At 40.0% G+C, this 23,737-nt stretch overlaps 1 protein-coding gene across 1 annotated transcript in view; it reads right to left on the bottom strand.

Annotated features, from left to right (window-relative positions):
- Positions 1-23,737, bottom strand: part of hmcn1 (hemicentin 1) — a 276,985-nt gene that overhangs the window by 233,255 nt on the left and 19,993 nt on the right. The window contains exon 2 of the mRNA XM_034179597.1: positions 1,995-2,065. Coding sequence (XP_034035488.1) covers positions 1,995-2,065 — 71 coding nt within the window. The remainder of the gene's footprint in view (positions 1-1,994; positions 2,066-23,737) is intronic.

Genomic DNA, 23,737 nt, shown 5'->3' with positions numbered 1-23,737 from the left:
CAGAGAATCCACCTTTTACCACCTTACTAACACCAGATAAATTGATGCAATGATAAGTAACATCTTGCCTCCATAATAACACAACAGAATTTGTGTCAGAGGTGTTTTTTTTTTTTTTTCAAGAAGATTTTCAGTTTCGCCAAACATCTTTTCCATGCAGTGTAGCCAAAACCTGTCAGGGGTTGTTTGCAGGTGAAGAGCTGAGGGGACAAAAAGCAGAGTGGAGAAGGAAAGAGCAAGTGAAAAGAAGCTGGGTCTGTTCCATGCTGCACTACAGAGTGCACTCAGCAGCATATTCTCAGCAGCACATGCCAGGGATGCAAGAACGTGCCAAAGTTTTGGTCTTCAAAGGGCAGGCCTCTGAAAGCTTATCTTTGTCCGACTCACTGATCTTCACACAGCGTTTCTACTTTACACACGATGAGGATTTTCTTTGTTTCTCCCCAAACAAATACACAAATAAATAATAATAGTAATAATTATTATTTGGTAGTTTACTGCCATTGTGAGGTTTTGTTTGTTTGTTTGTTTAGAAGGAAAATAAATATGGAAAATAAGCAGCAATAATATCATATGAAATGTAGACACTCTCATGACAGACACACTGTCTGTCTGTCTGTCTGTATTCCCCTCATCCTACTAGGGCCTTTAGTTGATTTCAATCAAACCTGGCATGTGGATGAATGTCAACTCTAGAATTTAGCCTTAAAGCTTTTGTCTTGGCAAAAGTCAAGGTCATTGGTGACAAATGTCAATTTCTTTAATTTCACTGCAACATCCATCGAACGTGGCGCACATACTGTGTGTAGGTGGATTCTGGAAATGCCCAGGCAACATCAAATTTACCACTGAGGTCAAAGGTCAAAAATTTATTAAATTACTTTTTACTCCCCAGTTTGCACCAAACGTAGCACCCATATGGAGGTGGCAAGGTCAAATTTACCAAAGGCCAATTATTGGGTAAAAGGTCAAATTTATTTCTTTATTTATTTCACTCTGATTTGCAACAATGGAGTTGTGTCAGGAGGGCAACTGGCATAAAACATCTGCAAAATCCCAATGCAAATCTGTACAGGACTCATTGTGCCAACCCAGAACAACCAGGTACTGCCAAAAGATGATAACAATCACTGTAACTTGGATCAAACGTGGCACACATTTGGAGGTGGGTTCTGGAACTGCCCAAGCGAGGGCAACTTTGCTGAAGGTAAATCACCGGGGCCAAGGTCATGTCAGCCTGGCTCTTCATTGGCCTACTCCTCCCAGGTCCTTTTGCTGATTCCTACCAAGCTTGGTATGGGGTTTAAGGTTGACCATGAAATTGCCCTTTAAAAAGGGAGCAAACCTGTGAGCTACTTATGGCAGACAACTCAAGATCAAGCCTTGAGTCATGTTCACTCTCCTCATAATCTCCACAAACCCTACCTGCAAATTCGGAGGACTTTTTAAGACTAAATTTCCCAGCTCTCCCCTCTGCCTGTGAATCCCACCATCACTGCATCAATGTTGCTGCCTGCTGCCAGCCGTGCTTCTACCCCAGCATCCCCCTTTGGGCTCCAAAGGGTGAATGATTTGTTTAGCTAATATCACTCCCCAATATTGCAAGTAATAATCTGCGGGGAGTGATGAGGTCAAGGCCTAGATGCCAAACCTCATCATTCCCTAATATTACAAGTACTAATTTGCGGGGAGTGATGAGGTCAGGGCCTAGACGCCAAACTGTAAGTATGTGCGGCTGTCGCAATAAAGACGATCATATGTGGGTTGTCTGACTTGCAAAGGTCAAGGTCTAGGAATTGGCTTTGAAACAAATGTGGCACACGCTTAGGTGGATTCCACAACTGCCCTGGCAAGGACAGCCGGGGTCAATCATTTGGGTGAAGGTCAAGGTCACTGTAGCCTTTATTGTATTCATGCCCATGGGTACTATTACAGAGTTCCATAAAGAAGAAAGGACGACTTAAAGTCGGCACAGTAACTTTTACGGAACCCACCTGAACGTAAAGCTCTCTCAGCTCATACTGGAACTTCTTTGGGTCGGTTGTGATTGTTACAGGTCCAATTTCTGCAGAGAAACAACAGTTAGAAGCTCTGTGATGATTTCAGGCTGAAGTCAGCATTAGAAGAATAACTAAAAGTATTCTTGTTACCAAAATCTTTCCTTTCAGGCAAATATTAGTGTTGGCAAATGCATACAGATGTCCAGATTAATATATCAAAACATGAAACTAGATGTGGAAAACTTTAATATTGTGAACTGACAGAACAGGAAGGAACAAAATGTGAGAACGGTGAATGCAAACAGAAAAAAAAAAACAAAGAAAATCTTAAATGAGCAACAGCAAAAATTGAAATTCTCATATTATTGCACAGATCAAATTTGATGACTCAAGATTAATTTTGTCAGGTTCCTTTTAGTTTACGATACAAAATGCTTTTATTTTGACTAGAAAACTGAATTATAATTCCTTGTACTATGGCTTCTACTATTTCAGTTTCTTGTGACATTGCTCAGATTGTGGGCCCTATCTTGATGATCTCTAAAGTGCAACTGGAAAAATGCATTTGGGGCTATTTATACAATGCAAAATCTGGCCACAACGCAGGATGCAGAGTTCAAACAGGCAGAATTTGGTAATCTAGTGAATTATGGGCATGTTTGGATTATTGTATATGAAATAAACAAATCAGATTATCACCACTCATTCCACCAGCATCTGGCACATGGCTATTCAGAGGGTAAACTCAGAAGTGAGAGGTTTTCTGGCGAGTAAAAGTGCCTGTGCTCATGAAGCATGTGAGCAGAAAAAAAATACATGACCAGCACAAAAACTCCAAAGTACAGCTCAGCCTCTCTTAGATACATATAGGGGGAGGCCCAAATAAAAAAGATTACAAACCACTAATTAAAATGATCGCTTTGCGGTCTTGGCCAAAAAATGCAGCCTTAAGGCCATCTATTTTTTGTGCATTTTAAATACAAATATTGTGTGTTTTTGTGTCAATAGCCCAAATCCCAGGTACTAAAGCCTGTGTCCTGTACATCAACAGCCAGTGTTGGTCATCATAACTTTGTTCCATCCATTAACTAGAAGCACTCGGAGAGCGCAAACCTCCGCCAAGGCCATAGAGTCACTGATGTCACACAGAATACCCTTTGGCAAAGTAACTTATTCCATGTTGTTTCACACATCTACCGTCATGTTTCAGATTCAGTGGTTAACCCTCTGGGGTCCAAGGGCATTTTTTGGACAGTTCACTCGCCTGGCAGAAATGTTTTATTATTGCTGTTAACAGCTCTCCCTGCATCCCACTGTCACATTTTATGTCTCTTTTTTTTCAGGACAACCTGTACTTTCAAAATATATATGCTATAGTTGTGTTTTATAAGTGTAATAAAGGTTTACAATCAGAAATAAGAAAGGAAAAAGTAAAGAGGAAATAATTTTCCACACACATTTATTCAAAACACACAGCAAACTATAAAAACTAGTAACACATCACTCCTAAAAACAATCTTTGGTGTGTCATGTAAGGTGAATCTGCCCTACGATTGGATTTTGGAAAACCATGTGACGGTGAACCAATTCTGATTGGACACTCACATTGCTCACGTCATCACACGGCTTCTATGAGGAGTACAAAGATGGTGGACGGTGGCTTGAAAGTCTGCGGAGTTAACTTTTCAGGGAAAAAAAAGTTTCTATCTCATATTATTAAAAAGTTATTTATAATTTAGTAAAGCTTGGTCTCAGCCGTCGTATACAATGGCGTCGGCCCAGAGGGTTAAAAACTTAGATCTTCAGCAAATGTATTTATAAAGAGAAACTGCAAAACTACACAGGTTTTTTTTTTAATTTTCTAATAACATAGAAATTATTGTTGTGTCGTAACTTAATTTTTGTTCAGCCTTTGTGACCTGTCTTCATGAAGTTAGATACAAAAATGTTGAAATTGGCTCTATCCTGCAATGATAAATAATCCTTTAAAAAATTACTGGATCCGGATCGTGTTCCGGATCATTACCAGACTTTAATGACTTCTAAGTTAGGCCAAGATACACCCCTGGTAAAAATTTCATTGAAATCCATTGAGGATTTTTTGAGTAATCCTGCTAACAAACCAACCAACCAACCAACAAACAAACGGACACGACCGAACACATAACCTCCTTGGCGGTAATAAGCCGCTGAGTCACTTTTGTTTTTCATGTTTCATTCTGACAATCTTAGAATAGAATAGAATAGAATAGAATAGAATAGAATAATTATTTATTGTCCACCGATGTGGAAAATTGTCTTCAGCTCACCAGCACAAAAAAGACAAAAAAAAAACAGTCATACAAACACACGAATAAAACAAAAATAAGATACATAAAATACATGGAAGTAAAGGAAGAAGTAGAATAAGACCTAGTAAGATAAATAAAACGTACAGTAAGACCTAATAAAATCAAATAAAACAGAAGTAAAGCAGTTCAGGTTTAATTTGTGGAGTGGTCACTTTTTTGAGTTCATTATGGTGACGGCATTCAGTATAAAAGATTTTTTGAAAGAACCTTTGGCCAGAGGAGCTCTGTAGCACCTCCCAGACTTCAAGAGCTGAAACTGACAGGACAGAGGATGAGAGCTGTCTGCCAGGACTCTCTCAGCTTTCCTCCTCATCCTGTCAGTGTAAATGTGGGCCAGAGTCTTCTGGGGTTTTCCCACAATTTTCCCCGCCATTTTTACAATTCTATTTAATTTGTCCTTACATTTACAACTCAAGTGACCAAACCAAACACAAAGATGAAATGTTAAAATACTCTTAAAAAATCTTATAGTAGAGAATTTCCTATTTTTCTCTTAATTTGTGCACACATACTTGTAATGAACAGGAATATTGCAGCTCACGCAACAAAGAATAGGGCAGCGCAGTCTCATCTGGGGGCGAGCGCAAAAGGGGACACATATGACGTAATTTCTCTACTTCCGGGGTACAAACCACAGCATTTTCAATGGGGTTTTGGAAAAATTATACGCAAACAAAGTGAAAATGCACAAAAAAAGTGACGATGCGGTGGGAAACTGGGCAGGTGTTGCGGTTTGTTTATGATCCGGAGCACAAACGTGTCGAGGTGGTTTTGCAGGTTAGAGAACAGAGCTACTCTGGTTAGCTAACACTTACCGACACAACGTCTCCTACCTCCTCGCCGTTTCTTCTCCACTGGGAACCCCCCAAAAAAAACCTTTTCGCGACTGCTTCGGTGATTGCAGCCAAAAACAAAACCATACACCATTATCCATGTAAAGTCACGTTGTGTATATATTAAATGGAGGTCCCCATAAGTGGTCAAATCCCGCAATATCACGGAGGGTTCAAATGAGACTACGGTCTCCTATTACTGCCAAATTCCTTGTTTGGCAGCTAATTCCTGTCAATTTATCCACAAGAATTATTCCCTGTGGATGAATCCACTCTAACGTAGCCAAAATTCCCTAAAATTAACAAAATACTTAATCTACTCGTATGTTTAACTAAATTTCTTAAATGAAATTAAGTATATAAAATCTTCAAAATGGCAATAGCTAACTATTTTAATAGTAGTAGGAGCAGCAGCAGCAGTAGCAGTAATAATACTTTCTTTTGTCATAGCATTTATGAAATATGAGTTGATGAATAAAATGTACTTTATTATGATCACAGCCAGTAAGGTTGGCTATAATTAGTTGAATCATACCATATTCCTTGAAGCAGTTATTGGGGAAATCTTGAGAAACACGGTCCAAGGTCTTTCTAAATTATATGTATTTAATCCAGTTGCAGTTCATCATTGGTAAATGCTGTCATTGCGGCACAGCACTGTTTCCTTAGTTCAGTAAAGTTACAGTCTTCATATGTTGTATAATTGATTGGTAGCTACTAGCTTGGCTTTAGGTGCTGTCATCACAGTCTGTGTTAGCATGAGCTGTGTGCCTCCATTGTGAGTAATGAGTTTTTTAATGTGCTCCAAAAATACATACTTGCGGAGGCTAAGGACCTGAGTGAGGGGAGCGCCTTAAAGTGTGATTCATGATGGATTTAATGATTAAAAACTGTATGAAAACTCCCTAGTGTCACATATACAATGCTGACTGGCTAACGTTAGCATGAAAAGACAAGACTCACATAACATGAGGCTAATGGGTGTCACGTAATGTGATGCTAACAGACCAACGTTAGCATAAGCTCTGAGTGCCTCCATTGTGCACAAAAGGATTAATAACGTGTTTTTAAAAAAAACATACATACAATTTTGGAAAGAAAAATTTTAGTGCACATCTTCAGACAATTTTACATGTTACCTGAGAAGATATGACTATAACTATGTGGGTTTTTTTTAGTTTTTGCCAGACTAACTAACTAATATGGGCCTGAGAGAATGGTACAGATGCTCAAACTATGATTGTCATGTTTTTTTAGTAAAAAATTACCCCAAAACCTTCTTCAGTTTCTCTGATTACACAGTAAAAGCATCAAGTCGTTTTCTAAATGAGCTGCATTTTGACAGCTTTATAACTCCTAAAGATAGGGGGAAACATCCATGGCCATCAGACATGGTTTTTCAAAACTAACATGGAAATGTATCTGCCTGCTGTAAACGGAATATGGATCTGGAGCCAAACTTTACAGAGGTGGAAAAGCTGACATCTCCTTCCTAAGGGAGAAGTTCCCATGGCTGTCATAAGTATTCTTTAGAGCGTTTTGGCTACGCTGCCTGGAACCACAACAACCCTCCTTGTACCAGCCCCATGGAAAACCACTGCTAATACTCATGGACTCTCAGCAATATAAATTAAAATAAATCTGCGCAATCATTCAAAAGCTAATGTAATATAACCAATGAATGATGCACATCAACATAAAGATCTTGCACAGTTTATTCAGGAAACCTGAAAAAGCATGTGTGCCATTTCTTAGTTCTACCACACGGGTCATATGGCTAACACTTACATTATGCGGGAAAGTTGGATGCAGTGAACCACTACTGTTTTTGGTTGTTAAGTACCATTCTTAAGGGCACCTGATGAACAGTAATCAGGTTAGGTCAGGTCAGGGGGCACTGCACCAATGATACCACAACACAGAACCACCCCTGGTACTGGATAGAAACCACTTGTGTTATAGTACTTGAGACTGGTCTTGGACTCAAGACCTCCTTTTCTTACATAGTCTTGTCTCAGAACTGAAAACAATTCTACTTGATCCTGACTCTGTCTCACACAAGAATAAGTATACACATCAATGAATAAATGAATTCACATTGTGTTGAATGGCACAATATATGATAGGAAATAGTACAACGCTCTGTTGACTGCATTAGTTGCAGTGAGCGCCAAGAACAACCGAATTAAAGAATAAGTGAAGAATGAGCAGAATGCAAGTTCAGTAAGTTCAAACGTGTTTTATAGGTCTCAGGATCAACTCCTCCAAAGATTCACTCTTGACTTGGTCTCAACAATTCTAAAAACGCAAAGTCTTGGTCTTGACTCACAACCGAGCATTTAAGGTCTTACTCTTGACTCGGAATAGGTGGTCTTGTCCCCATCCCTATAACCACCCAGGCATACAGCGGTCTTCTTTACAGTATCTATCTATTTGCTCAATTGTGGACATCCCCTTGGCATTCTTCAACTGCTGGGGTCCTCAACACTGAGGTAACTACATCCTGGATCATGCTTTGGGAAACATGCCACATGGCCAACATGATCTGATATTCTCTCACAATACATGTGATACTCCTCATCTTAGTCTTAGCATCTTGGTAGTTAAAAATTGATGGAACATAATCACAGCTCATGTAAGTGGCCTCATAAAGCCCAAAGGAATTAATTTATCGTGAAGGAATTCAGTCATGAAACAACAACAAAGATCAACAAATATCCAAAACGACTGACCACCAGGCTTGGGGAGTAACGGAATACATGTAACGGCGTTATGTAATTAGGATCCAAAAAAGGTAACTGTATTCCGCTACAGTTACAGAAAAAAAAGACGTATTCAGATTACAGGTATATTTAGTAAAAATGGGGATTACTTTCGCAGGATTACAATTTTAATGCATTTTATGATATTATCCAGGGTTCTAGCTAGCGCAAACTTGCGTTATGGCCCGTTACACTATAATTTTGGACCGTTACGCTTATTTTGGACCATTACGATTTTCAATACAGCGTCTGTAATCAACCAATTCTGCAGCGCGACTCTAGTTTGAAGTGTGAATCGAAGCAATGCTTCGATTCAATGGCTCGTGGCTCTTTGATTCGCTGCTCTTCAGAAGCGGCAAGTCCGCTTCTTAACCCCTCTGAAAGCCATTAAAATATCATGAGTCACTTTTGTGTGGATTAAAGTCACTAACTGGGACTCTGGTTTTGTTACAGTCGAGAAACGAAAATCGGCCTCCGTTTTGTCACAGCTTCAAATGCTGCGCTGCTCTTTGACTCTCCGCTCGGAATTAATAACTTCAAAAGGAATCGCCGCTTTAAATAAAATGACACCTCTTACAAACATTGCAATACAGTCAATAAACTACAGTCGACTAAAACGTTTTTTCCTCCCAAAATGAGACGTCCTGCATTCTTTATAAACCTGACCTGCAGCACATCTGCAAGACCTCAGCTCATAGGTATGGAAAGACATTCATGGCAATAACGGCTGAAAGGAAATGCTTTTGACAAAAACTAACAGATTTTATTTCTGTTTATGTCCAGAGATCAAGGATCCACCATGTAGAGTTTATTATGCCCAGAGTTTAAGGATCCAGTGACCAATTTCATATTTATTTACTTTAAGACTCAATAAAATGTTGTTCAATTTCAATTTAATCAGCTTATAAAGCGCCAAATTACAATGAAAGCCGTCTCAAGGTGCCTCACACAGAACAGTTCAACATAAAAAATTTAAATAAATAAATAAAAATTAAAAAATCAAATACCTAATTAAAAACAGAAGTAAAATAATAAAACATAACAAAATGAAAACTAATCATAAGAAAGAATAAAAATAGGTTTTAAGTCTTGACTTAAAAATGTCCACGGACTCCGACTGCCTCACTGAGGGCCATGTACTGGCTAACCCAGAATGAGATTGCCCACTCAACAAACTTCCCCAGCCTTCTGGACATGATGAAGGAACTTGGGCTGTCGTACCTGGCTTTTCCCCTTTGGGTAGCCCTAGAATGGCCAATTTTTAGCTTAAATTCTCAAAAACTGCCCCCCTTAAAATTTTATCCTAGCTAGAACCCTGTTATCTGTATATAATATTTTTTTTTCTTTGAAACAAAAACGTCCCTTCATGAACAGCGATGTGACGTCTCTCGTAACCGGGCAAAATATTGATGAAGTACACGGATGTTAACGCATTTTCAATGGAGATCCGCGACTGGACACACTCAGAAAAATGCTCACAAAATCCGTGTTAAAAAATGACCTGGATATCGAGCCAGTAAAATTAAATTACATTAAATTATGTCAGGAAAGTATTAAACTTACCCTGACACACACACATTCCCAAATATTAGTGTTGAAAGTTACACGGATCTGCGCCATTCAAGCTGCTGAGCTGAGGCGTCCTGCTGCAGCTGCTGTTCAACGCAGCTCCTAAAACCATTACAATACATTTATATATATATTATATTTTTACACAATTATCCTTTATTGACCGAGTTTCATTCATGAAGTCAGTGGTGTGGGTACACATCTCTATGTGTGGGTGTGACTGTGAGCGGCACAGCGCGGGTCATTATAATCTCATTATTTTAAGGTACAAATTAAAAAAAAATCCCCAGTCTCATCGAATAATTTTAATCACTAACGACAAGTATTTTAACTAGACATTGGTCTAGCAGTGGAAAATATCAACTAGACATAAGTGAAGAGTTAATGGTCCGTGTCATCGGGCGACACAGGAAACATACAGCTGTTTATCAATCAATCAACTTCAATCAACTTTTTTCTTGTATAGCGCCAAATCACAACAAACAGTTGCCCCAAGGCGCTCCACATTGCAAGGCAAGGCCATACAATAATTATGAAACACAGTCTACGTCTAAAGCAACATAACCAAGGGATGGTCCAGGGTCACCCGATCCAGCCCTAACTATAAGCCTTAGCGAAAAGGAAAGTTTTAAGCCTAATCTTAAAAGTAGAGAGGGTATCTGTCTCCCTGATCTGAATTGGGAGCTGGTTCCACAGGAGAGGAGCCTGAAAGCTGAAGGCTCTGCCTCCCATTCTACTCTTACAAACCCTAGGAACTACAAGTAAGCCCGCAGTCTGAGAGCGAAGCGCTCTAATGGGGTAATATGGTACTACGAGGTCCCTAAGATAAGATGGGACCTGATTATTCAAAACCTTATAAGTAAGAAGAAGAATTTTAAATTCTATTCTAGCATTAACAGGAAGCCAATGAAGGGAGGCCAACACGGGTGAGATATGCTCTCTCCTGCTAGTCCCCGTCAGTACTCTAGCTGCAGCATTCTGAACCAACTGAAGGCTTTTTAGGGAACTTTTAGGACAACCTGATAATAATGAATTACAATAGTCCAGCCTAGAGGAAATAAATGCATGAATTAGTTTTTCAGCATCACTCTGAGACAAGACCTTTCTGATTTTAGAGATATTGCGTAAATGCAAAAAGGCAGTCCTACATATTTGTTTAATATGCGCTTTGAATGACATATCCTGATCAAAAATAACTCCAAGATTTCTCACAGTATTACTAGAGATCAGGGAAATGCCATCCAGAGTAACGATCTGGTTAGACACCATGCTTCTAAGATTTGTGGGGCCAAGTACAATAACTTCAGTTTTATCTGAGTTTAAAAGCAGGAAATTAGAGGTCATCCATGTCTTTATGTCTGTAAGACAATCCTGCAGTTTAGCTATTTGGTGCGTATCCTCTGGCTTCATGGATAGATAAAGCTGGGTATCATCTGCGTAACAATGAAAATTTAAGCAATACCGTCTAATAATACTGCCCAAGGGAAGCATGTATAAAGTGAATAAAATTGGTCCTAGCACAGAACCTTGTGGAACTCCATAATTAACTTTAGTCTGTGAAGAAGATTCCCCATTTACATGAACAAACTGTAATCTATTAGACAAATATGATTCAAACCACCGCAGCGGTTTGTCATCCAAATATCACGGACAAAGTGACAAGAAGAACCAAAACCACTTACTTATGGGGGAGGTTTGTGGCTTTGCCAACATGCGCAGCTTTCCAGCATATTCCACCTGTTTCTTTAACTTCTATGCACGCAAATCACTAACTTGCCCGGAATTAAAATGGCGATCACGCCTCCTTACTGACAGTATTTACGTAATGGTTTTCATTATGCTTTTGTTCTTATTTTGAAAGTTCAACAAGTGGACTGATATGTTAAACATGGTGCGAATGCTAGGTGAAAGATTAAAGTAAGATCATTTTATATTTACTGAACAAGTAGTAGACTTTTTTTTTGTTTTGTATATTGTTCTGCCACTTTTAATTACAAATTCATCCACACACCGCCTGAGTTTTCATTATCCTTCATTTGTTTGGCATTTTTTGTTGAAAATTTAGCAGGTGAACACTGGGTGTGTTTAAAACAATATTGAGGGTGCTCTTAATTCATAATGTGAAGTAAAACAGAGCATGCCATGTAAAAGAAACAGTTTTATTTTTGCTTAATAAACTGTACTATGTAGTCAAGACTATTTATGTTTAGTTTCTTTTGTCTGTATTAGCATATTTGATATTGGAGTAATCCAGAAGTAACTGAAAGTAATCAAATGACATTACTTTAATATTATGGTACTTGGATTACGTTACTGACTACATTTTTCAACAGGTAACTAGTAACTGTATCGGAATACATTTTTAAAGTAACCCTCCCAACCCTGGTTACCACAAATAAAGAGTTCATGCTGTTGCCTGTTTTCTGAACTCGTGTAATAATGACAGCGACTCCAGCTTCTGCTTTGATGTCCATTCTTACAGCATTCATCTGAGGTAATACTGGGTGTATAGCATAGATCTATAAATCAAGTACATGTTTAAACACTTAAGGCGAGTCTAATGGAATGGGACAAACTGGGAAGTTGTCCAACTGTGATCTCTCTTTCACCTCCCCAACTTTCAGCCTTAATCTAATTTACTGAGATTCATTCACTGTACAGCGAGCATCTCCTCCCTGACAACACCAACAGCGTGGAATTCCAAGGCAAATCACATTAAAGGTCACAGCAGCCAGGTTTGGCAACAGTACCCAGGATGCTGGAATTTTGCAGGAGATCTAACCCCCGCAAAAAAGTGTGTTACTGATATTTTTACAAATGTGCTTGTGATGGTGGAGTGAGTATGATAGAATTTCACTGATTAACCCTCTGGGCCTCCTTCTCCAAGAAAAATAATGGGCGGAAAGACTTCTCCAATAATTGATTTTATTTTTTATGTTTTAATTAAGAATTCAATCAGAAATGATTGCACTTACAGCCAGGAGACCACCAGAGCAAGTTGTGAATATTATGTCCTCACCTTTGATTGTGGACACAATATCTTGAAAAGCAATGGTCGGATTTGCCCAATATTTTACAGGGAAATGTTCCAGGGCTGCACGATGGAGCCTCGGAGATCTTGGGTTGATCTCCAGTAGAGGTCTTCCTGTGTGGACTTTGAATGTTCTTCCACATGGAATAGTCAACCATTATGACAATGACGTCAGGTCCACAAGTATATGGGCAGTGATGTAATTTCTATAACTTTGCCTCTGTACACTAAGACAATGATCTTCTAAGATGTGCTTGTAGTGTTGACTTTCATCCTTAATTCAAGGGGTTTAATAAAAAATACTGCATAACTTACAAGTGCTTTTCATTTTAATTAAAAAGACGTTTCTTTCACCTGTGATCATCACAGATGAAAGAAACGTAATGTACCATTGTCATGAAGGAACAAGCTGATATGGGTTTATTAATATATACATTTGTGAAGATTTCCTGTTAATCTAATTCATAGGAATGCGGACGGGCTTACTGTTATAAGGTCAAACTAAAAAAAATAAATAAATAAAAACTACAGTAACAATCATAATATTGAAAACAGTCATTAAGTATTTCAGGTATCAACTTATTGCCACCCCTATGTGAGTAATGGTCTCACCCTGGCCACCCCAATGAAACATTTCTGGCTCCGCCACTGCTGTGATGCGACAGTGAATGTTACTTTAATAAAAAATAAAAAAAAGTCACTTGGTTTTAAACTTCACTGGTTATAAAGATGCAGCTTACAAAGTAAATGTCATACACAATATTACATAATTAAGACTTTGGCATTTAATTCAAATGACAGTTATCCAACCTTCGCGGGTGACTGGATTGTGACAGTTGGCTTAATTTGGAGTAAATACACACACAGAGAAGTGAACCTTCAGGCTAGTAACTGTTAGATAATATCTGTGCTAATTCCGAATTCTATGTTAGTTATCAAGTGTTTGTCTGTTATTTGTTTGGACGTTTCTGAGAAATATAAGAGTTAAGTTTCACTTCCATCATATGTGGAAGTTTCAGAAACAGGGAGATATCCCCCTGTTTGTGACAGCCAGTAACATTAGAAATGTGAGACTAAACCACACCCACTGTAACTGCCTACATTGAATAAAAAATGCTGTATGACCCGTTTTCTGGGCCTTTCACAAGATGAACACTGTGAGGGTCCCAGGCCTGGTTTTCACGTGACCTTTAATAAACTCAGAATGAGGAAAATAATGGTAAGGGGCAGTAAATTACATAACAAACCGGGGTAAAAATTACAGAACCTTAGGACTAGTATACCTTTGGACTAGTGACCCTTCCCATGAAGCAGCATAACTGGTGATGCAAGAGACAAAAGTTGCATGATGCACAGTTTGTCCAATCACAGCCACAAAAGTATATATCTTCTTGAATTACAGGTTCCAATCTACACTACAGTGGACCCAAGTGTAGATTGCAGCACCTATCAGGATGGTTTTACAGTGGAGGGTGGCTGATCAATCTCCCTGCTCCAACCAGAGAAGCACACAAGTCCAAAAACCCTTTAGGCTGAAATGTTGGATGCCTTCATGTCTTATGACCCTGAGGCACCAACTAAAGGATTGCACTAGATCTTGTTACCTTTAATATAATGAAAACTAAATCATTACAAACGGTATGACACAGCATGGTGTCATACCATTGGTGAACTTGGAAAGCAGGTCAAGGCCACTGGCCTTCAAACCCATGCGAAGTACTCCTTCAAAGCATGTGCCTACCAAATATGAAGTTTCTGCGAGCAATTGGTGTCGAGCAATGTTGTGGCGAAGGATTTGACAGTTGTGACCATTGGTGACCTTAAAAAGTAGGTAAAGGTCCCCAGCCTTCGAACTCATGCGAAGTACTCCTCCAAGACAAATACCCAGCAAATATGAAGTTTTTGTGAGCAACAGGTGCCGAGCTACGTTGCAGCAAAGGATATGACAGTTGTGACCATTGGTGACCTTCAAAAGTAGGTCAAGGTGACTGACCTTCAAACCCATGCGAAGTATTCCTCCAAGGCATGTACCCACCAAATGTGAAATTTTTGCGAGCAATAGGTGCCGAGCTACGTTGCGACGAAGGATTTGACAGTTGTGACCACTGGTGACCTTCAAAGGTAGGTCAAGGTCACTGGCCTTCGAACTCATGCGAAGTACTCCTCCAAGGCATGTACCCACCAAATGTGACATTTTTGCGAGCAATAGGTGCCAAGCTACACTGCGGCGAATGAATTGCGGCCAGACAGACAGACGAACAGACGGATGGACGGACAACCCGGATGCTATATGCCTCGCCTCGCGGCGCAAGCGCAGCGCGGGGCATAAAAATACTGCTATATCAGCTGTCAGGCTGCTCCTGTATACTATCTGAAGTGTGATCCAGGCTTCAGATGGAACCTGAAATGTTCCGTGGTGCTTTTACCACTAAAACAAAGTTAACACTGAACGATTCACACACGTGCAGCACACTCTAAAGTTACACAGCATGTATAGTCACAGTGCTGAACAGCAGCAGAGGCTGTAAACTTTGTGCTTTCTGCCATTCTGCTGACAAAGTGTGAGGATTGGCAGAATAAGAGTGGCTGTCCTCCAGCAACGAGACCTAATTCACTTAACCAGCCGTACGGAGGAAACGCATGTGAAACAACACACTGTGCAATGAGTGTGTCTCTATGAGAAATCTGTCTGCTGTGCACAAACACACACATACACATGCACAATGTTTCACCTGTATTCCTACATCTATCCATGCACATTCACACTTCTCTGCAGTGCAGAACATAGGGCTAACATTTGGAAAAAAAAAAAGAAGGAATATCCGCCTTTTTTGTCACCATCATCACAACAGCTCGCAGCACATTGGTCATGTGATCACAGCATCCTGCCTGATGATTACCTGGGTGACATGCAAATTACTGTGCATTACTTTTCACATGTTGAATAAGAACAGCCCACTTTGCAACCTACGATAAGTTTCATCAAGCATTTGATACAGTTGACTTGGCTACTCTGTGATATTCTGTGAATTTGCAGGAAACCTGTAAGCTGGTGGACATCATACACGGCTGACAGGTACTATGCTGTGTTTCTAGCTTCCTCTCAGTGAATTCTGGCATTCATCAAGGATGTGTTCTGGCTTCTACTCTTCAGTACTGCATGGTCCAGATGTTGGGCAAGATCGTGGAATCCAAATACTTGGGTGTCTTTAACCCTTAGTTTAGCAGTGGTTTTTATCCAGTCCAAATGTGCCGTTTCCAAATGCAGTCATTTTTACTGACTGTGCATTCACCTGTTGGTAAGAAATCCGGTGCATTTTACCTTCTGTAAAACAGTCCTTAAAAATTGCCTTAGGTTATATTAATCCCGTGTGAACACAAACATCAGTAATGTCACCTGGAAAAGGAATTTTCCGCCATTTATCTCAAGTGTTGAGGTGCTTTAAAAAGGCATTTTAAAGACAGTCATTGCACCAAAAACAGATAGAATTTCTGAATCAGGCAGCTCACGCATCACGGTTACACAATCATGTGATCATTTCATTTCAGAGCCTCACATCTATGCATTTCCTCACTGTGTGTCTTTGGACCACCTGCTCTGCTTTAGAGCATGCACCCCAGTCCAAACAGCCAAAAAAATAAAGAAAGAAGTGAAACCAATAGACAACTAGACAGAAGCTAGATGGTATAAAGTAACCATACAAATGAATTCATTAATTTCAGTTTCAATTTATTTTTATTTATATAGTGCCAAATCACAACAAAGTTGCCTCAAGGCGCTTCACACAAGTAAGGTCTAACCTTACCACCCCCAGAGCAAGCACACAGGTGACAGTGGTAAGGAAAAAAGTCCCTCTGATGATTTGAGGAAGAAACCTCAAGCAGACCAAACTCAAAGGGATGACCCTCTGCGTGGGCCATGCTAGCGACACAATTGACAAAACAATTCACAAAACGAACATAAAGGAAGTGTTGCCGGTGCACAGGACAAGAGGGTTACACCACACCAATCTCTGGATGGAGCCACACCTCAAACAGAAAGAAAAAACAGAATCAGGCATCAGAAAGACAACAAATACAGTATAATTTGACAGCATTAAGCAACAAGAAAAACAGAAGAAATACTAAGGTGAACCCAGAAATTAGATAAAGTTGAGGTCGCGGCCCCCTCCATTTCCTAATAAAATGAATTTAAAATAGTAAAAAGCATAGTAACATACGAAAGGGAAAACAAGTGCATCTTAAGTCTGGACTTGAAAGTCATTATTTTTATTATAGTCAATTTATTTTCTTTGCCACACTCCCACCAGGCCATTTTTAGATGAGGATCAACCATGCATCAAACCTGTTTATTGAGTAACCACTCCCATCTTTGTCATTTATAACAGGGTTTCTTATCCCATGCAACATTGCCCGTAATACACATTACAGTCATCTTGTGGTCAAATTGCATTACGCCACCTCCCCATACAAAATTACTACCATCTGAATATGGCTTTAGTGACTGAAGAAAGGTTTCATCATCAGCAGCCTTTTGTCCTCCATTTGTTGAGTGTTGTTTGAGTGGTTTCTGAAATTTTGCACTCTCTGTTTTTTGTTTTATTCCTTGGCCATTTTTGAGTTCTGCTTTGGTTTCACTGCACAAGTCTTGTCTCTGTCTTTGACGGGGTTCCTCATGTGTGGTTGATGTCAAGAGTGTTTGTTCATCGTTTGTTTTATACTAACTGCTGCTTTGTTGAACTTTCTAACAGTTGAAGTTTGTCTGTTTCTCCATGTGTGTCTGTTGCCATGATCCTTTCACCTTGTCTTGTCTTCTGCACAGCAGCACATCATTTAGTCATCACACCTGTCTTGAATTATTTTGATTTACCCCACAGTATTTAGTTCCTGCTTTTTCACTTGCTCTTTGCTTGGACGTTATGTTTGCAATACCAGTCTTCTATGTGGTGTTCCTGATTTTTACTTGCTCTGCTTTTTAGATTTTGGACTGATATTATTTCACAATAAGGCTGTTAAATAAAGTATTTTGTTTCACCTTATCCACAATGTGCTCAGGTCGTGCATTTAGAAGTTCAGTTTCACTTAAACCTTGATGGGTTTAACTTCTCTCACAACTCTTTGCCTGTGCCGCCAAGGACTGCGTGCTCATCGAAATAATGCACATTATTTTTGATGCTATTCTGGTTTTTGTGTTTCCTGTTTCTTCAGCTTGGTAAAACTTTGTAAAAAACCTTGTACCTGTTAGAATGTCCTAAACAATGTGTCACCCCTCCGAGTCTGGTCTGCTTGATGATGCTGAGGAAGAAACCTCAAAGGAAGGTTTTCCTTATCACTGTCATCTGTGTGCTTGCTAAACAGGGTTTGGTAAGGTTAGACCTTACTCATGTTAAGTGCCTTGAGGCAGCTTTGTTGTGATTTGGTGCTGTATAAATAAAGTAAATTTAAATTAACCCTGACTTGGTGCATGATGCTGTGATCTTTGAGAAAACAATGGATGTCCTGCATGTAGCGTTTGAGACGGCAACTGAAGAATTAGAGTGTCTAGGTTTACAATCATCCTGGTTGAAGACTAAGGTATGTAACAGGGATATGGGACTAATCTGGGACTACATCGGCTTGGCCTTAATGTTGGTCTTTACACTATCATGTAACTGCTTGTAACTTTGTAACTGTTAGAATGGCCTAAGCAGTGGTTCACCCCTCTGAGTCTGGTCTGCTTGAGGTCTCTTCCTCAAGAACACCAGAGGGAGTTTTTCCTAACCACTGTCACTTATGTACTTGCTCAGAGGGGTTGGTAAGGTCAGACTTTACCCTTGTGAAGCACAATGGGGCAACTTTGTTGTGATTTGAAGCTATATAAATAAAATCATTTGAATTGAAGATCCAGGCTTTCAATGACTCCCTGAACTCAGCCATCAGAAATGTATCTATATTGTGAAAGTGCTGATGGTGAGATCAAGACATGCCTGGGAAGAGCTTATGGTGTTATAAGGTCACTGGACCATTGGTTTTTCATGGTATATGGTATATGGTAATATCTTTTCAGGAGAAAGAGGGTCCAAGTCTTTCGGGTGAGACAATGGCCCAGTCCCAATACTCGACCCATTTTGCACAGATTGTGCAAAATGAAGGAAAAGTGGTAGGGCGAAAGGAGAGTATCAGGATTGAGCCTAAGTAATGGGTGTACGGGAAGACTGGTATCACCTGCCTGCAGCAGCAGTTCCATAGTTGGGTGAATGAGGTGACAAATGGCACTAGTGCAACAGAGCTGACCTGACCTGGTCATATCATGTACCTTTTCAGCAAGTTAGTCAGTGGTTTTGCAAAACAGACAGTAAAGTTTGTAGTTAAAATAGCCCATATCACTAAAAAAAAAAAAAAAAACCCATAACGCAATCCTAAAATACCCTCTGCTGTATGAGAATATAAATAGGAAACAGAATGTGAACTTTTGACCCCTTAAAATAGGTCAAGGTTAGCCATCTTTGAACTTGTCCAAGGTCTGAGTCCCAAGAATGGTCCCTGTGAATTTGAAGACCCTGGCAGTAATAGGACTAGACTTATGCTGAGCACAGTTGGCGAGACAGATGGATAGACACAAAGTCTTTGCAGTACCCGATGGCCATATAAAAATAATAATAAACACGAGAGAAAGAGAGCAAGAGAGAGATGTGACTGTGCCTGTAGCTTTAAGCCCTTAAATATGTAGCAGCCCATGGGCAGGCCAAGTGCCCTGGAAGGTGAGTTCAGAACTTCATAGAAACTTCAACTTCTCCAAGCCAAAATAAGTTCAACTGCAACATTTTCTGATGCTTTGATCCCAGTGTAAATAAACAAGATAGCATCCAGGCTAAAACATAATTTCCTCACTTTGTGTGATAACATGACTGTTTTTCTGACATATAAGTTGCACCAGAGTATAAGTCACAGGAACGCCCAAACTACTAAAAAACTGCAAACTGAAACTTTTGAATATACAACCCCAATTCCAATGAAGTTGGGACGTTGTGTGAAATGTAAATAAAAACAGAATATAATGATTTGCAAATCCTCTTCAACATATATTCGATTGAATACACCACAAAGATAAGATACTTAATGTTCAAACTGATAAACTTTATTGTTTTGTGCAAATATTTGTTCATTTTGAAATGGATGCCTGCAACACGTTTCAAAAAAGCTGGGACAGTGATATGTTTACCACTGTGTTAAATCACCTTTCCTTCTAACAACACTCAAAAAGTATTTGGGAACTGAGGACACTAACTGTGAGTGTCATGATTGGGTATAAAAGGAGCATCCCCAAACGTCGCAGCCGTTCACAAGCAAAAATGGGGCAAGGATCACCACTTTGTGAACAACTACGTCAAAAAATAGTCCAACAGTTTAAGAACAATGTTTCTTAACGTTCAATTGCAAGGAATTTAGGGATTCCATCATCTACAGTCCATAATATAATCAGAAAATTCAGAGAATCTGGAGAACTTTCTACACGTAAGCGGCAAGGCCGAAAACCAACACTGAATGCCCATGACCTTTGATCCCTCGGGTGGCACTGCATTAAAAACCGACATCATTGTGTAAAGGATCTTACCGCATGGGCTCAGGAACACTTCAGAAAACCATTGTCAGTTAACACAGTTTGTTGCCACGTCTACAAGTGCAAGTTAAAACTCTACCATGCAAAGTGGAAGCCATACATCAACAACATCCAGAAACGCTGCCGCCTTTTCTGGGCCCGAGCTCATTTGAAATGGACAGACACAAAGTGGAAAAGTGTGCTGTGGTCTGATGAGTCCACATTTCAAATTGGTTTTGGAAATCATGGACGTCGTGTCCTTTGGACAAAAGAGGAAAAAGACCATCCAGATTGTTACCAGCGCTCAGTTCAAAAGACAGCATCTGTGATGGTATGGGGGTGTGTTAGTGCCCATGGCATGGGAAACTTACACATCTGTGATGGCACCATCATTGCTAAAAGGTACATCCAGGTTTTGGAGCAACACATGCTGCCATCCAAGCAACGTCTTTTTCAGGGACGTCCCTGCTTATTTCAGCAAGACGATGCCAAGCCACATTCTGCATGTGCAACAGCGTGGCTTTGTAGTAAGAGTGCGGGTACTAGACTGGCCTGCCTGCAGTCCAGACCTGTCGTCCACTGAAAATGTGTGGCTCATTATGAAGTGCAAAATACGACAATAGAGACCCTGGACTGTAGAACAACTGAAGTCGTACATCAAGCGTGAGAAAGAATTCCACCTACAAAGATTCAGCAATTAGTGTCCTCAGTTCCCAAACGCTTATTGAGTGTTGTTAGAAGGAAAGGTGATGTAACACAGTGATAAACATACCACTGTCCCAGCTTTTTTGAAACGTGTTGCAGGCATCCATTTCAAAATGAGAAAATATTTGCACAAAAACAATAAAGTTTATCAGTTTGAACATTAAATATCTTGTCTTTGTGGTGTATTCAATTGAATATAGGTTGAAGAGGATTTGCAAATCATTGTATTCTGTTTTTATTTACATTTTACACAACGTCCCAACTTCATTGAAATTTGGGTTGTACTAAATATGGGGGAATTTTAAATTTTAAAGTCTTTCACTCTTTTCTGACAGAACAGCAGTGAACCTGACTGATGGGTCAATGGCTCTATCAGCTTTTATTTAGTGATGGCAACAGGCTTGGATTCCTGTGTGTAAATTAGGTGTCGATCGATGAATCCGTGGGATAAACAGTGATGCTGAATGGAGGAAAAGTTTAAGTTTAGGGGATGTGATGGTCTAGTGGTTAAGGCGTTGGGCTTGAGACCAGAAGATCCTTGGTTCAAATCCCAGCCTGACTGGAAAATCACTAAGGGCCCTTGTGCAAGGTCATTAATCCCCTATTGCTCCAGGTGTGTAGTGAACACCTTGTATGACAGCAGCCTCATATCGGGGTGAATGTGAGGCATAATTTGTAAAGCGTTATTTGTAAAGCTTTGAGCGTCTGATGCAGATGGAAAAGCGCGAATATAAATGCAGTCCATTTACCATTTACAGGAGACTTTTTTGGTAGGAAAAAAGAAAACGATGTGACTTTTCACTCCTTTGTTTTTGTGCAAAAATCAGGTTTGGCACAAAACGGACACCATACACATTTTGTTCCAAAACAGGGACAAAATCCATCTCCAATACCCGCTTAATCCAATTAAGGGTTAGGTGGCTGGAGCCTATCCCAGCAGTTACAGAGCATCAGGCATGGTACACACAAACAAACACATCACCCATTTTAAATTTTCCAGTTCACCTAACACGTATATGTTTTTGGATGTTGGATGAAGCCAGAGCACCCGGAGAGAACCCACAAACACACAGAAAGGCCCCAGGTGGGAATCGAACCCACAACCTTCCATCTGTGAGGTAATAGTGTTGACCACTAAGCCATCGTGCTGCACAGGCCAAATTCTATAACATGTTTTCAGTTTGTTCAGCCAGTTAACTCCATTTACCTTGTTTTCTTCATCAGCTCCTTTCACATCACCCATTTTTCACATTTTTCTTTCCCACCTTTTTTCTTCTGCTTCATTTTCTCTTGCTTCCTCCCTGTCTGACTTCATCAGCTTCCATCTAATGACTAAGAAGCCCAGAACAACATAGTTGACAACAGGCCAGATTTCAAACCACGACAGGCCATACTTGTGATGGAAAGTCCTCCCAGCATCCATCTGAGACATGAGACAACATGGACCACCGTGACATTAAACTCTGCCCCTCCCGATTCACGTCACTTTCAGCCAATGGATGTGTCCTTTGGTGATGGTCCACAAAAACCACAGAAGTCTAATAATGGTGATCAAGAATTCAATATAATCACACACAGCCACGTACATGCACACTGGTAGATATAACTGATGTGCACGCCACCCACAGGCCTGTAATCCCTCCCAGATGTACGGACTCAGGAGGAGGAACATGTTCCTGATCTTTGCACCATTTGTTCTTGTGAGTGGATAAACTGCTACTGGAGACAGAACACAGGAGAGTCCATCTCCTGAGGAGAAGTTCATGCCCTTGTGTGTAAAGTCATGATGGGGTGCAGCCATTCATTCAGTCAATCAAAGAAACACAGCAAAACTGACAGTGTTAACTTTAACACTGACAGTATTAAAGTTAACACTAGTACTGTGTATTTTTATGTCCCCTCTTTTCAGTTTTAGATTAACACTGGCAGTTACTGTTAACACTATGTTGATTTAAAACTGAAAAGAATTCTCTTAAATTAACACAGAAAAAACACAGAAACTCTTCTACACAGTAAAATCAACAGTGTTAAATTAACACTGACGGTGAACATATTTTAATTTATTTTCATTTATATAGCGCCAAATCACAAAAAAAGTTGCCTCAAGGCGCTTCACACAAGTAAGGTCTAACCTTACCAACCCCCAAAGCAAGCACACAGGCGACAGTGGTAAGAAAAAACTCCCTCTGATGATTTGAGGTAGAAACCTCAAGCAGACCAGACTCAAAGGGGTGACCCTCTGCATGGCCCATGCTACAGACACAAATTACAGAACAATTCACAAAACGATACAGAAGAAATGTTGCCGGTGGACAGGACAGGAGGGTTTCCAAAGCAGACACCACTCCCATCTCTGGATGGAGCCGCACCTCAAACAGAGATTAAAAAAAGCAGAATCAGGCATCAGAAAGACAACAAATACAGTATAATTTGTCAGCATTAAACAACAAGAAAAACAAGAAATACTAAGGTGATCGCCGGCCACTAGCCCTAAACTTCACTAAAAGACCCAGAATTTAGATGAAGTTGAAGCTGTAGCCCGCTCTGTTTCCTAATAAAATGAATTTAAATGTGTAAAAAGCATAGTAACATACGATGCCAGTATGCTAGCCATATGAAATGGAAAATAAGTGCGTCTTAAGTCTGGACTTGAAAGTCTCCACAGAATCTGACTTTTATTGATGCAGGGAGAGCATTCCACAGAACAGGGGCACGATAAGAGAAAGCCCTTTGACCCGCAGACTTCTTATTCATCCTAGGGACACAAAGTAGTCCTGCACCCTGAGAACGCAAAGCCTGGGCCGGTATGTAAGGTTTAATTAGGTCAGCTAGGTAGGGAGGTGCCAATCCGTGAACAATATAGACTAGTAGCAGAACTTTAAAATCTGATCTCACAGAGACAGGAAG

This window comes from Thalassophryne amazonica, chromosome 10 (assembly GCF_902500255.1).
Source record: "Thalassophryne amazonica chromosome 10, fThaAma1.1, whole genome shotgun sequence".
In the NCBI taxonomy this organism is placed as follows: Eukaryota; Metazoa; Chordata; class Actinopteri; order Batrachoidiformes; family Batrachoididae; genus Thalassophryne; species Thalassophryne amazonica.
Note: the sequence above shows the minus strand (reverse complement) of the source record. Positions and strands in the feature narration are given on the sequence as shown.